The sequence below is a fragment of the Prinia subflava genome, chromosome Z (assembly GCF_021018805.1).
Source record: "Prinia subflava isolate CZ2003 ecotype Zambia chromosome Z, Cam_Psub_1.2, whole genome shotgun sequence".
Taxonomy (NCBI): domain Eukaryota; kingdom Metazoa; phylum Chordata; class Aves; order Passeriformes; family Cisticolidae; genus Prinia; species Prinia subflava.
The window spans coordinates 5,457,113-5,472,468 of record NC_086283.1 but is presented as its reverse complement, the minus strand read 5'-3'; the positions used below and the strand labels follow the sequence as shown (position 1 = coordinate 5,472,468).

At 41.4% G+C, this 15,356-nt stretch overlaps 1 protein-coding gene across 1 annotated transcript in view; it reads left to right on the top strand.

Moving 5' to 3' along the window:
* Positions 1-254: 254 nt before the first annotated feature.
* The window catches only part of LOC134564261 (transmembrane protease serine 11E-like), a 39,931-nt gene continuing 24,829 nt past the window's right edge, over positions 255-15,356 (top strand). Inside the window, exons 1-3 of the mRNA XM_063423013.1 lie at positions 255-418; positions 8,996-9,117; positions 9,827-9,945. Of these exons, the coding sequence (XP_063279083.1) occupies positions 255-418; positions 8,996-9,117; positions 9,827-9,945 (405 nt within the window). The remainder of the gene's footprint in view (positions 419-8,995; positions 9,118-9,826; positions 9,946-15,356) is intronic.

Here is a 15,356-nt window from a genome sequence, read left to right as displayed (position 1 = left end):
AGAAAGGGAGTGCTGGAAAAGGCAAACCTCACACACTTCCTGTTTCGCTGTAGTGAAGAACAAGTCTTCTTGCTTGGGCCGGTTTATCTGCTCACTCCATCTCTGCCTGGGGAGCTCTTTGATGCGGAGCTGATCGGAAGGTTGCAGTCTCCTTATCAACTCCATGCTTACCTCTGTTTGTTTTTATTCTGAAGTTCGTTCCCTCATTTTGCAATAACCCACAGGGTGCTGGGTGTTGCGCCAGCTGTGCCTCAATGAAGGATCTTCATTCAACACCTTTCCCTTCCCATCACACCAGTCAATGCGACTCCTGCATTTTCCAGCACCATTCTCTGCGCAGTCCAGACTTTAGTCAAGCCTTTGTTGGTGGGCAGAAAGGCTACCAGGCCTACCGGGACCTACCATGGGATCTTCAAAAGTAGGTGGCATGTTTTAGTCTGGCAAGCTTGATTTGGAAGCATAATGGTGGTAAAGGGTGCTGTCTATGGGAAAGACCTAGGGCTTCAAGGCCATAAATCCAGAGGAGAAATCTGGTTTTTCTCTTACCTTTGGTGCTCAATGCTCTATCTATGCCACTTTCATGCTTTTGGACCTGGGGTACATCGTGGATCTGTTTGAAATGTGCAGCCTAAAAAGGCATGACAAGCAGAGAGAAAGCTGAACAGGAAATTGCAGGATGAAAGGGTGGTTTTGGAGGTTGTGGTCTGGATAAGAAGAGTAACATGGCTGGAGTGAGAAATGCAGAAAGAAATCCTTCTCTAGCACAGCCAGCAGCACAATGATTTGCTGTATGTTTAGAAAGATGATGTCAGGTTGACACTCATATTTTCTTCTTTCTGATCTCTTATTCTGCCTGCAGCAGGCTTTTATTGCAGCAGTGCAGAAACCAAGAAACTCTTTTGTGTCACAATCAAGAGCTTGTGATGCGATTTTTGAAAAATATGGGATTCGGTCAGGTGGAGTTGCAATATTATTTCCCCCAAATCCTGCAAAAAATCCTGGTTAAACAAGCGATGTCAGCATGACTACATAAGGGGAACACTATAGGTGTTCATCATTCTGTTTTTAACCCTTGTATTTTAATGAAGAAGCCATGATTTCTAGGGAGTAATGAGTAGGTGGTTACCATCAGAAAGTATTTCATGCAGTCAGAGATCCTGGATATTCTTAGTTTTATTTTACCATAACAATGTTTCAGACAGCACTGGAAAATTCAGAGTATTTTTACAAAAATAAGTCTTCCAGGTGCATTCAACTTGGGTCAGAACAGAGATTGGGTTCTAGATGTACAGGAAACCTCTTGGAATTTGTAATTTCTGTTTAACTCATTGGATTCTGGATTAATGTGGCAAGAGGAGGATGCTCAGTCCCCTATGAGTTTGTTGTTTTGTTGTTGTCTCAGTAGCTGATGAAGCTTAAAAGTATGACCTCAGGAATAATATTCTGAAGAAATTGAATTATCTTTTAACATCCTAATGATTTGGCTGGATGGTTGAATTTTCATGTGTGATTGTTAAAGATTACAACATTAAACTTCTCTCCTTGTTGCTTCGGGCAAATGGCTGTGGATGATTGCAAGATACTACTTATTTTTTCCATACTCAGTATTTTTAAAAATTGGGGTTTTGAAATAATTTCAGAGTATGTTGAAATAGAAACATTGTTTCTGGATGGACAAAACTTATTCTTAGTACTCACTGAGGCATTGTTCTCATTTTGTGGAAACAATATAATTTTGGTCAATAGTCCTGACTTTGCCAGGAGAGAATGAAGTTCATCTTTGTGTTCTGTGCTGCTAAGTAGTACTCTGCTCTATACCAAAACATTTTCTGCCCTGTTTAATATCCATAACTTAAAAGATATGCTACTCTAACTGTCAGGTAAAGAAGAAATCCCCATCAGTTGTAATTACCAATTTGTGTTTGTTATACAGAGGAAACTAAAAGAGATTTCTCTACCTAACAAAATTGAAAAGCCTTTTTTTTTTCTAGTTAGATGTTAGTTTTGTCTAGTTAGCCATGTCCTTGTGATATCAACAGTGGCGTAAATAATTTTAATGACAGTGTGCTAGAGGGTAGTTAACCTCTGAGTACAGTTTGGTTGCTTCCTACTTAGGAAAGTATTTAATTGTTTAAATGGTTGTTTAAATTATTATAAAGTCCAAAGTACATAAGGGGAAATCTTTGTTGGATAGTTCAATATTTATGTGTTTGGGAAGGGATGGTAACTGCCTAGTCCTAATCAAAGCCCTTGTGCAGCCTGTTAGATGTCCAGAGTTCTTTGCTGGGCAGGGATGTGGAGCTGAGTGTGGAGCTGTAAGCTTTGCTGGTTTTGCTCATCCTTCTCCACCTTAGTCCCTTATGGAGTTTCACTGTTATCTTTGTCCAGTTCTAAGATGCCTCTTTTCAAAGCATTTCATGATAAGTTGGAACGTGTGCTCTGTAAAATCCTTCAGGAAGCAAACTTGCTGAGGAAAACTGGGTGGAGTAGACAGCCTTGCTGGTCTTGTCCCGCTGTTTGCTGTGTCCTGCACTCTGGGAAGCAGGTGCAGTGTCCTATCTGCAGCTTCCTTGTGAAGATCTCATGCCCTGGCAGGGTGAGCTACAAAGTACCTGGTGTTGACTATGGCAGTCTAAAAGTGAATATGCAGGTGGAAATGCAGTGCCACTTGCACCAATTTGTCATGCAGTAGGTGGGCAAAATGAATGCAAATTATAGACTGCTGAGGTGTAGCCGGAAATAGATACCAGCCCTGGTGCAAGGACACTCATGTGCCACTGGCATTAGTGGGAGTTTACCTTGATTATTGCAGCAGGCAGATGTGGTTCCTGCATGGTGCTGAAGGGAAACCTATTCTGCTCAGTGTGCCCCAGAGCAGATCCTGAATTCAGGAAACCCTAGTGAAATACTTTTGCTTCTGGTACACACCACACCTGATCTGACTCATATGCAATTGGAATCTTTGATGTTTCCTTGCTGATTTCCCTCAGTTTCTGGCCATTTTAGACAGGAAATCTAGAATAAGACAAGACCTCCTCCTGGAGCCTTAAAATCTTGTCATCGTCATTGCCTGAGCAAGCCCCAGTGTAATCTCAGCAGCTTTTCTGGCCTCTGCTGTTCTTTTTAGAGGGTGTTTCAGAAGTGTTTCCCTTTCTTGTTTTTTTCCCACGCAGTTTTATGATTTGGCATTTAGGGTCAGCAGAAGCTTTGCAAATCGAGGCATTCTGCTTCCACCACATACTCCTTCCATGTTTGTGTTTTTTATTACATACTCCTTTTGAACAAAGCCAAACTTGGGATGGCTTGATTTGACATGTTCTGATATGAGAGAATCTGAAAGCTTTGTGTAGTCATGTATTGGACAGATTTGGTGATAACAAGGGGACAGATTTTATTCAGAATGGAACATGGGAATTATCAGATTTCTCTGCCACTGGAGAGTTGCCTGGGCTTTCAGTATCAGCTGAACCACCTGTCTAGGGAGCTTTCTCTAATTTCAGCAGCATTTTTCCCATGAAGAAATTTGTCCATCTCTATTCAGTGAAAATACATTGCTAGATTACAGCATTTCACTGTTTATCTACCCAGCCTAGCAACTGTTTATTATATATTGTGGTTTAACCTCAAACAGCAGCTAAATGCCATGCAGCCACTCACACCCCACACACACCATCCCCATCAGTGGGATGGGGAGGATATTTAGGGAAAAAAAAGGTAAAACCCAATAGGTTGAGATAAGAGAAGTCTAATAATTGTAATTTTTATTGTTATCATTATTAATATTATTAATAATATTAATGATGATAATAATAATAATAATAGAAAGGCAGCAAAAAAAAATCCCAAGAAAGACAATTGATGTACAATATAATTGCTCACCCACTGACCAATGCCCAGCCCATGCTGCAGCGAGGAATGGCCCCTTCCAGCCAAGTTTCCCCCCATTTACATACTGAGCATGAGGCTCTGTAGTACGGAATAGCCCCGTGGCCAGTTCAGGTCACCTGACCTGGCCATGCTCCATCTCAGCTCCTTTCACATCTACTCACTGCCAGTGTGAGAAACTGAAAAGTCCTTGACTGACAGTGAGCACTACTGAGCAACAACTAAATCATCGCTGTGTTACCCACATTATTCTCATTATTATTGACATTAAGCCTAAATTATTCACATTAAGCCTAAAACACAGCTCTGTACCAGCTACTAAGAAGAAAATTACCTGTATCCCAGTCAAAACCAGGACATAAAGCATAAAGTACAGAAATGTATTATTATCCAGAAATAGAAGTTTTTAAATTGCAGAAGAAGATGGATACTGTGGGTCAGATTCTGAGTTGACATAAGCTGTCACAGATGCACACCAGCAGAAGAGCTATATCAGACTTGCAGAACTCCTTGGGAGTGATGATAAGTGTGGTTTCCATGTGCTAGTAAAGAGATTTATTTATTTATTAGTAAACAAATTGAAGCCCATCACTGTCCTACCATTTGTGTATTTTTTATATTACATTACATCATAATGTAATATTAGAACCATTGCTATAGTGATTGTTATAATTTTTTTTCTCAAAGCACTTTAAGAGATAGGTACTATACGTATCCTAAAACAGTGGAGAAATTTTGTCAATCTAAGCATGCCTCTCTTATAGGAAGGACTAAAAGCAAAGGACGTGTAATAGCCCACAAGAGATCATCTCCAGGTGACTGTTTTGGGTTTGGCTTTTCAGCAGTCTGTCCTGTCAGCACCTTTCTTGAGCAGCCACTGCCAGTGGGTGCGTGCCAAAGCAAAGCCTGTGCTCTCTTTCCTGGTGCACGCTGACTTAGCTGGATACTGCCTCTGATACAAAGCTCACTGCAGGTAAAGGAAGTCTTCCACTGGTGTCCGAGCGTGCTTCCAGCCCTGGTGAGGAAAACCTTTCAGGCTTTTCCTCTGAAACACACAGTTTGACTCATAGATGGCAGTTTTAATTCTGCTTCTTTGCAAAAAGTGAATCTAAATGTCCGTAGGCAAAAGACACTAATTTTTTCTATAAACCAAGAGTTCCAGGTTGCATTGAAGCAAGTGCATTTATGATTTATTTAATGCAATGGTTTTAATTTGTTTATTAAACACTCTTAAAAACCCAAGTTAGGATATTAGGCAATATTTTTAATTTTCCTTTGAGAATAACATTTTTCTCCTGATGTTCTCCTCTTACTAAAAGTCAGACATAATTAACCGTGTCCTTCTCCTGCCTTCTAAAATGCATAACAAGAGGGATCCCTCTGGCTCTGTATTCACTGGTGTGAGCTCCTTGTTGAGTAAAAGGTTCATGGAAGGTTTCTTTGTGTATGATGTGAAGGAGCCCAAGTATGGAAAGTAAGGCTCCAAATCACATACCACCGTTCAGGAAAGGTCTCAGTGGGTATTTCTGGGAAAATGTCAGCTAAATGTTAGTTGAAAAAGCTGAGACAATGTTGGAAATTGCTAGGAAACCAAGAGAGAACAAAGAAGTAAAATCGTTATGTCAGTGCAAACAATTCTATGTCAGTTTTTGTTGTTTCTCTTTGCCAGCAAGTATTTCACTCCTCTTCCTCAGTGGAAAAGTGATAGTCTGAGACTTGGCAGTCTTCTGTCAAGAGATGAAATCCAGTTCTTGTTTGCAGTGTGCTTAAGATTACTGCACAGGCATGTTTTCCTGGGGAAGAGGGAAGGAAAGGCCACTTAAGCTGCAAGCAGAAGAGACCTTGTCAGAAAGCCCTCTGAGTTTGATGGGGAGATTTCATCTTCAGGTATTTTGTTCAGGCATAAAATTTTCACTTCTACTCTGGAGGACTTCAGTGACTTTCCTAGCTGGAGTGTTTTTAACCTTAGCATGATTTTCTAGGCTTCAGTCCCTGTTCCCTCACTTTGAGCACATAGCTCCTGTGGAGTAAGAAAAGACTGCTTGATTCTTGGTCCGAAAAAAATAAATTCAAAGAGCTGAACTTTTATCAGCTCTCCCCAGAGTGTTCAAGCCCTGACAAGTCATCACATGGATCACAGTTGTTTCAGTTCTGGCATAGTTCTTTCTCTTGTGTGTACTGAATCCTTGTAAGTACTGGTCAAGTTTACAAAGTGGGACATGTCAGGTAAAATAATTCATTTTTGAGGAATGAACCTTAGAAGGTACAGCAAAGCAGTAATAAAGTTCAAAGTAAATGGGAATAAAAAAATATCAGTTCAGTAATCTTTGTGGGTTTGTCTCACAGATATCTTTGAAAACCTGGATTAAAAATCCTCTTAGTCTGCAGCTTATCTATTCAAGATGTTTATCCAGATGGTACAGCCTAACCAAGGATATTTTGCTCAAAAATACCTTTTGTTTTTAAAACAAATTTTCATTTTAAAAAGAAATTGGGAGTGGAGGATAAAATTTAACAGCTGTTCTTGTTTATGTATAAAAGGAAGGGGGAAAGATTAAGATAAATCAAGAAAAAAGACATCCAAGTCCCAAGCAGCACCTCCTCCCCTCCTCAGAAAGTTAAGTGACTTTCTAAGATGAATTTATCAAACAGCTTCTTGTTTGAGGAAATTCAGTTTAGAAACTGGTGCTGAGACCCCTGTGCACCTCTTTGAAATGATGTTCTCAAACGGGTTTCATGAATTAGGTGAAAGTCATATATTTGAGTAGAATTACATGTGTGAGTAACTGTTGTGGACTGGGGCTTCTGTTTATTAATGATGGAACATGGAACTTGAAATAGAAGAAATAAAGAATAAGTGTTACAAAAAAATTTTTACACTATATACAAGAGAATGCTGAAAAGGTTCCAAATTTATAGTACTCTATTTAACTGTGTTCCAGCCATGATACTTCTGGTCTGAAACTGCTGTTTCACTGATATGATAGGCAGTAACTTCTTCAGGCTCACCTACTGCGGTGCAGAGGTGGCATTCAGCCTTTCAAATGGGCTTCTCCAACCCAGCATTTTGGTTTGAGGTTATGCCAGGATCATTACAGCTGAAAGACCTTCCGAATGTTTTCCTTCTGTGCAGCCTAATCAAGATAACTGCTTTTTAAATGAGAGTATCTACAAGAATACAAGAATAGGTTGTCTTGTGTTTGTTTTGTTGGCTTTTCTTGTAACTCAGTCTCATTTTGATCATAATAGACATATTTGCAAAGCATGTAAGCCATAGAAAACATTATTACTTGGAGTGAGGGAAATAACCCCCAACAAACTATAAACCAACAAATACACGTTGAACTCACCACTGACTTTATGGTTTCACCTAAAAGCTACAACTTTGAAATATTCTTGTTAGTGGAGTCCTGACTGTTTATACTTCCATATTTTTCATTTCTCCAGCTGAAGTTTAAAGGCAATGTTCATGCAATAGTCTCAGAAACAATTTTGGAGGTGCTCATCTCGGAACTGTAAACAGAACTATTTGATTTCAGTCTTTGTTTTTTGGGGGTCTGGTTGGTTGGTTGATTGGTTGTTGGTTTTCGTTTGTTTGGGTTTTTTGTTGTTTTTTTTTTGCTATGGAGTCACACATGGGTTTTGACGCAAACTTGATGAGAGGTTAATGGCTGTTGTACAGGATAGCAAGAGGGAAGGAAACACTGAATAGGACATACAGAACAAGTCAGAACAGATCCAAGTGACAAATTATTACTCCCATTTTCATTCAATCATATATCATGATATTTGGCCCGAGTCAGTTGTTTTCCAAGCCAAAGTAATAAGATTGTAATTGTAAGGCATCACAATAGAATTAGAACAAAATATCAGGATCTGCTTTGGTATTTACGAGCCATGGACAATTGCTTGCTGTCCCTTTCCCGCACACAGCTGCAGGGATCACTTGCAATTATTTCAACTTATTTGAATGTACTTAAACTTCTGGCTCATGAGATGTGTAGTTGGGGAGTGAGCTGTGTGTACTTTGTACGTTGGAACTCACGAGGTGCCTCACACCCTCAGGAGAGGATCCCTGCAGCCTGCTTTTCTGAGGCAGGCTGTACCTTAACCTGCAGGTGTGCATGTCTGGATGAGTAAGGTATCTGAAATAGAGCGAAGGACTCTTTATCAAAAATAGTGGCTTCTTGTTCTGTGTTGTGTTATGGTTGATAATGTATAGAAAAATGGCTTTAATGTTCTTAAGGAGTCTTTGAGTTTATAGACAAAGACAGAATTTGCTGTAACCAACTTGTTTTTCAGGGAGGGTTTTTTTAAAATAATACTGACTGTCCATTGTCTTTCCATGAGTTAATTTAGATTAGTACCCATGTAATTAAGAGCACAGCAGAGAGAAGCATCTGGTGATGTTCCTACTCACATGTCCTTACCCTTCCCTGTCATTCTATCTCATTCTATCACTTAAGCAAATACTGCTTAAAGCAGTACTTGCCTTTGTGTTTGGATCTAATCTGAGAAAGACAGGAAACACAGGCTGGCCCTCTGAAATCTCTTTCTCTTTTTTGTTCATCTCTGTTTTCAAGGCTGAAATGGACTGAGCAGCTGGAATAATGTATAGATTATTAATGTATTAATGTATTAGACAAAGCATGTGGTGCTTTTTATCAATTTTACCGCACAAAGCAGTTTTGGGAGCAAAGGTGCCAGAGTGTCTGATAACTGATTTGCTTAAGCAATAGAAAGCTGTATACATTGCTGTGTGAAAGTTCACCTAGATGAAAAATAAATTTTATTCTTGCAAATTTCTAGTCAGGAGTCACATAACAATCTTAGTCGGACTCCTATTTGTTTTGGCCCTAATAATACCTAAACCCCTCAAACCAGTCTGTGTTCTTTGACTTCTAGCACATCTCAACACCTATTTCAAAATTGTCTTGTGTCATGGTTTCATTTTCAAGGCTGTTGGGTGAGAAGTCAATTAATATTGCTGGGAAGAATCAACTAATGTTGAGGGAGAAAACTTGAGCTTAATTTTTTTGGGAGGTGAGATGGGGGCCTTAAATAGAAAATGATCTCCTAATAATCTCCCTTTGTTCTTATTTTTGCCCAGAATTCATCAGTCAACCATCAAAATAAGACATCTTGAGCCCTGGAAAATTGCTGTAATCGTTATTGGAACAGCAGTGGCAGCAGCTATTGCCATTGGTCTCCTGGTTTATTTTCTGGCATATGGTAAGTTTTGCGTAATGTATCACTATTCCTGTGCTTAGTGAATTTCCTCTGTGCCTGTTGTGCCAGATGATGCTGGGAGTTTTCACCAGTCTGTCTCAAGCTCATCTGGGGAAAAAACACTGGCCTCTCTAGAGCTCTCTTTCCTTCCTCATTTAGCATCTTTGCAGATCTCCTAGGAATATTTCTGGCCGTGCTGGGTGATTTAGGGCTGTGGTTTCTGTTGGTTTTCATTTACTTTCACTTGTTTCACATTTTTCTCATGATCTACTTCTGGGATGAAGTCAACATGCAAGTGTCTGGTCTCCCTTACATGAGTGGCAAAGAGAGCCTTCTGCATGTCTCTCTGGGGTGTTTCTCTGTTCCCTTTCTCTGACCACTAGCAGATTCCTGCCAGGGCTTGGTGTTGAGTGGACAGGCCAGGAAGGAAGGTAATTAAGCAGCAAGGTGCAGTTTGTGATTCTGTGTGAGCCTCAAGTGCTGTTGGTTGGCCAGAAATGTAACTGCTGGGAAAACTTGGATTAGATCACCTAACTAAATCGGGTGCTTGCTGCTAGCTTTTGGAAGCTGTATTTGAATGGGTTGGATACAGGTGAAGGCTCATCCACTCCCTAGATGTCAGGATAGGATATCAGTCAGCACCAGGTGTTTCTCTAAAGCTCATCCATCTTGGTACTTTGAGTATTGCCTGTTCCTCTTCTTTCCCTTACAGATCAGAAGCTGTTCTATTACAGTGCCAATGTAAAAATCACCAACATCCGGTACAATAATGAATTTTCCAGACAGTCCTCAGGAAGGTTTAGAGACCTGAGCGAGAGGGTTGAGAGACTGGTAAGTTTGGATCATTGTGCCTTTCCATTAAGGACTGTGTGATAATACAAGAGTCATTAATGTGAACAGCACACTCGGAGACCACAGGGTCTGGTGTACCTCTGTTCCCCAGTGGGCAGGCCTGGGAAATGGATAGCAGGAAAGGCATGATCATACCTGCCAGACTAGGTGCTTGCCACTTGGCATCTTCTAGCTTGTCACTTCTCTCTATCTCTGCTGTGGTGAAGTAGATATTTAAAATAATCTCGTCTTCCTCCTGTATCACTGATCATAGAATCACAGAGTACTCTCAGCTGAAAGGGTCTCACAAGGACCATAAACTCTCTTAAGTGAAATGCCCATACAGTGATTGAACCCACAACCCTGGTGTTTTTAGCAGCAGGCTCTAATCAGCTGATCTAATCTCATCCTTTGTATGTGTTCTCTTTCCATGCCCTGAGCCTGGCTTTGTGATTTCTGTCCCATTGTCTCTAAGGAAAGCATTCTCTTACACCCTCTCCTTTCAGGCTGGGCAGCTCTACCTGTTGGGTTGTTACTGTGTGTTGAGAAAACAATACACAAGCCCTTTTCCTGAGTCTTTGGTATGTTTTGTTGGGAAACCCTCCTACAAATAGCAGAGGTTGCTGAATGGCTCTCAGTCATACAGTAGCTATGGAAATAAATAGACACATTGCAATTGCCTTTCTTGTTTTCTCTTTGAGACACTGCCCCAGAGATGCTAATTACAGAGTTCATCTCTATACAACAATACGCATATGATTGTGCTTGTATCTTTTTGTGTTTCATTCATCAGAATCCGATGCATATCTCTTACCTCCTGTTTGGCAATCATGCACAGATACCCAGTTAATAGGACAATGCTTTGCTCCCCACTGTCATTTAATTTAGGGCAATGTCATTTGCCCACAACAAAATGTGAGCTGTGCTGGACATTGCTCTAGAGAAGTAGGGTGCTGTTTAAGGGCTTGGCAGTGCTACCATCTCTTTACAGCTCCACTGCTGAGGGCTTCAGTGACCTTAGTCAAGTTGTCCTCTTCTCTTAATGTGTCTCTTCTCTTTCTGCCCTCTGTCCACTGGGACCCATAGCAGATTTCCCAGATATGCTTCTGGTGCATATCTGTATGTACGGAGTCTTACACAAGCTGCATTTGCTTAGGTGCTACCACTTTACACCTATTACCTAATAATTGCAGGCTTTTCACCTTGTAATATAGGACCTTGGAGAGGGAATGTTCTCCCTGGCCAAGAAGACATTGTGTATTGCTGAGGGGGAAGGAAGACAAGGACTTAGAAGGAGTCTGAGGAATAACACATCATTGAGTACAGTTGTATCTCTTCCTCCCATTCCATTCCTTTTTCTTTTTTTTTTTAAAAAAGTATGCCTCCTTTGGCAAAGAAACACTTTTTAGCTCAGGAGTCCTTTCAGATAGTGTCCAATGCAGTCAGATTTCCTCTGAACGTGGCTATCAATTTAGATGCTTGAATGGAAGCCAATGCTTTAGAAACCTCATCTCCTCTCTGGGTGTTGAGCAGTTCTGACAGTAGTGACAGTAAATACCAGTGCAGCTTGAGCAGTGAGAACCATTATACAAGGGCATGTTAATTGTACCTGATAAGTAACACCATAACAAACATACACAGAACTGTGTTGTTTCCTTCATGTAACTTTTCTTAAGAGCTATCCTTAATTCAGCCATTAAATTCTATTTCCCTCTCTCAAATTTTGTGAATTCTTTGCTTATATAAATGATTCCCACCATAAGTTTGACTTTTTGTGGTTTTAGTTCCAGGTGTTCCATTTAACAAGGATGTATAAGATTGAGAATTGTTCGTAACCTTATTGAAAGCAACTCCACACAGTAATGAAACTGTGTGTTCCTTGTAAGTCTGATTTTATAACCGCAAAATCATCTTGCGGTGATAAAAATCAGAGCAATCTTCCCAGACACATGTATCCTCTTGATACCATGACAGACAGCTGTCTCAGAAAATTTGCATTTTTATTCTCAGCATCTTCACAGCAACTCTATGATGGAGAAGGAGGGAGTTGAGTTCTTTTTCCAATTTGTCTGGATTTACTAAAACCCTTTGCAGTCTTTTCATGGCCGGTGTCAGGGTTTGGATGTCCAAGCCTCCCCATTGTCATAGCAGGATACTTAAAGCTCATGTTGTGAAACAGTGAGTCAATGCAGATAAATGCAATGTCTTTCTCAACACTTAGTGTAAAGTGAACAGAAGTGAATCATCTCTGATAATCAGAAGCATTCAAATTACCTGAGTTAGAGCAACTCCCTGCCAAGTGTTCCCTTCTCTGACTCCTTCCTGATGAAGCCCTCCTTCATTTGTCTCCAGAAAGACCCAGAAAAGAGGTCTTTTCAGAGCTGGTGTTTCACTAGGAAAAATGGCTGTGCTTCCATATATAAGTCATATGTGACTTGGGACCTGCAGCAAATGCCTGATGTTTGCTTTGGTTTCCAGATTTGAATAGTAACACCCATTGTGTGCGCAACATTCCTGACTCTTATCTCATTGAAGGTGGGAGGGAATGCAGCCAGATCATGCCAGAGAGCTGATGAAGCTGGTGCATCAGTCAACATCTCAGGGCTGACTGGAAAGTCTGGAAAATGTCTTCTGGGGTGGAGCTGGGGGGACTGAGGAACAGATGATGAAAGGTCTTTGCTCCTTGACTGGCTTCCTGTGAGTGTCTGTGAGTGTTCCCTTTGTGCTGTCTTGAAAAATCAGACTTGACTGAATGCCACTAGGGAAAGAGAGATCCCAGCTCACCAGAGCCTCCTCGTTTTGCTAGTTGGACTAGTACCTCTTCCCTTGCCATGCTAAAATGTTCTGTGCCAGACTGTCCTCTTATACTGGATAAAAAAGGCTCAGTCACAGCCTCCTTCTCCAAGGATCCTCTGTTTTACAGTGGGTTCACTTATTGTGTGGCTCATCTGCACAACTTTTACCCTCTGTTTTTTTCCAGCTCCTTCACCAGACTTGGATTTCTTTTTCTTCTCCCACAAAATGTATTAATTCTTTTGGATTTCCCAAGAATGCCTTGGAGATGCTAACTACCCTCTTACTAACAGTATCCTGGGGGAGACTTCCAAGGTTCTTCTTTAAGCTTTACTTCTCCAGCCTCTCTGGCATGCCAAAGAGTGGAGGGAGCTGTGACAATCAGACAGACCTGGGTGACTGGGATGATCCCAGTTGCCTACTGTGAGCAGCTGCAGTAACTGTCCTGTGCTGGAAGAAAGTTGGAGGGATGTTGTGTCTTGTGTAGAAAGTCATCTTTGACCCCAAGGGAAGTGCAGTCAGGAGAGCTTGAAATGAGTATATCAGTCTCAGTGGAATTTGTCTCAGCTGAAGGCTGGCAAGTTTCTAGCTGTGAGAGAGAGGTGGATATCAAGCAGCTACAGCAGGTGACCCCTTCAGTATATGGCTTGTTGTTCAATAGAAACATCAGACATCAGCCTTTACCCTGGATTTTACCACCACGGATTTGTAAATGTACCTGTTGGCCCTTTTTTGCCACTATGATAGATTTCTGATACTTCCTCCTAGAAGTGGTGGGCTTTCCCATCTTTGAGGAGAGCCTATGCAACCCTTCTCCTTTCTCAGGCACCTTGTTATCTCCCTGTCTCCTTCTCAGGCCAGAGCAGGCCTGTTCCCAGCCCTGCTGTGTGGCTACTTCTCCCTGTCAGAGTCCATGTGTCTCTGTGGAACCTTGTGCTGGACACTGTACCCTTCCCAGCTTCTGGGGCTTTGTCCTGTCATTCCCTACTCACTCCTGCTCCCACAGGCTGTGAGCTGGGTGGATGTTCCTCAGTTATGAGTGTAGCATGGCTCCCTCCTTGGCTGGTTGGGTGGCTGGGGGAGAGTTGAGGTGTTTGTTTTCCCTCCTGGAGTGCCTTGAGCCACAGAATGAACTGACTTGGGTCTCCTCTTTTGTCTCATAATCCAGAAAGCACCTGGGCTACTCCATTGTCCTTTCACCATTTGAAACCAGCACAGAACAAACTGGTTGGGTCTGGTAAGAGGGGTTGGGATTATATTAAAACAATACCTGGACACTTCCCCTGGGAAACTACTGCTTATCCAAATATTTCTATTGAATTAATGGAATTTCAGCAAGTAATTTTCACCTCAGAACTCAGCATTGTGTGTCAGGACATCTCTTTTAGAAACAGACATCTTGCATCAGCTACTTCAAGTGACAAGAGAACCATCTATGTCCTTAAGTACATGTGTTGGGAAAAAGTTTTTAATTAAAACAGCTCTTGAAGTTTGTTCTGTCTGATAGAGCTGAATTAGTGTGGGTTTAATTTAATACCTCTGCTAGGTATTGCAGAGGCACTTGAGATTCCACAGGAAAACACTGCACAACAGTTCTAAAAATGGTACCTGTTCTTGGTAGGTTGAAGGGTTCACTGCTGAGTCCTTGTACTGGAACTGGTTAGGAAAGAGGCAGTTTCCTCCCTTGGCAGATGATGATTTTAGAGATTATTAAGACACATATCTCACTATGAACTGGGTGGAGAAGAAACAGAGGAACAACCAGGCATCATGCACCTCTTTCCCTGCGCCCTAGCTCTGACACGTGATAACCCTGTTTGGTGCAAGGGTTAGCCTTCAACAGGATGCTTGTAACTGAAATACTCTCTGCTTTATACCCAGGGATAAGCTTGCATCATCCCAATATCAGGAAGTATTTTGTATCCTATAAGTTGTGAGCAGATTACTGTCACATCTGCGGGGCCAAAGGGCCAATCAAAGTTCTCATTAGGGTTTGCATCTGAGCTGAACTCCAAGGAAGCCTATCTGAAAACACCAGGAACACCAGAGAGTGAGCAGATGAGGCTGCTGTTTTATGGCACTTGGCCTTTTAGGGTCACGTGTGACTCAAGTCTTCCTGGGGAGCAGAAGTGTGTGGATTTGGGAGAGAGACGATGGTGAAATACAAATCTCTTCAGAGCACAAAGCTGCAAAGCCAGGTGAAACTGTGCATGAGGTGTGTTTGTCACACCTTCCATGTGGGTGTTTAGATAAAGCTCAAATGTCTGTGGCTTGCTCCATCAGTGCCTTATGATCCTTGGGTCGGGAGGTTAATTCAGTAGGAGCAGATCCCCAAGGCAGCAGGTTTTTGAAACACTCCTAAAGAATATTTGTTCTGGGAGACCAGACTGTGAGGATCATTTTAGAGATGATAAGTAAACATGCCCTGAGAAAAGGGAGTATGCTGAAGATCAAGGAAGTCTAACATGACTCTCATTTTTACAGCAAATGGAAGAATGCAGGTATCTACAAGTATCATGTAGCTTCATTTGCTGAGTAAAACCCCCCACTTATTTTTCCCTCTTAGCCCCTAAAACAAAAGAAAATTTAATGTAAGATAGCCAAATCAGAAATTATGG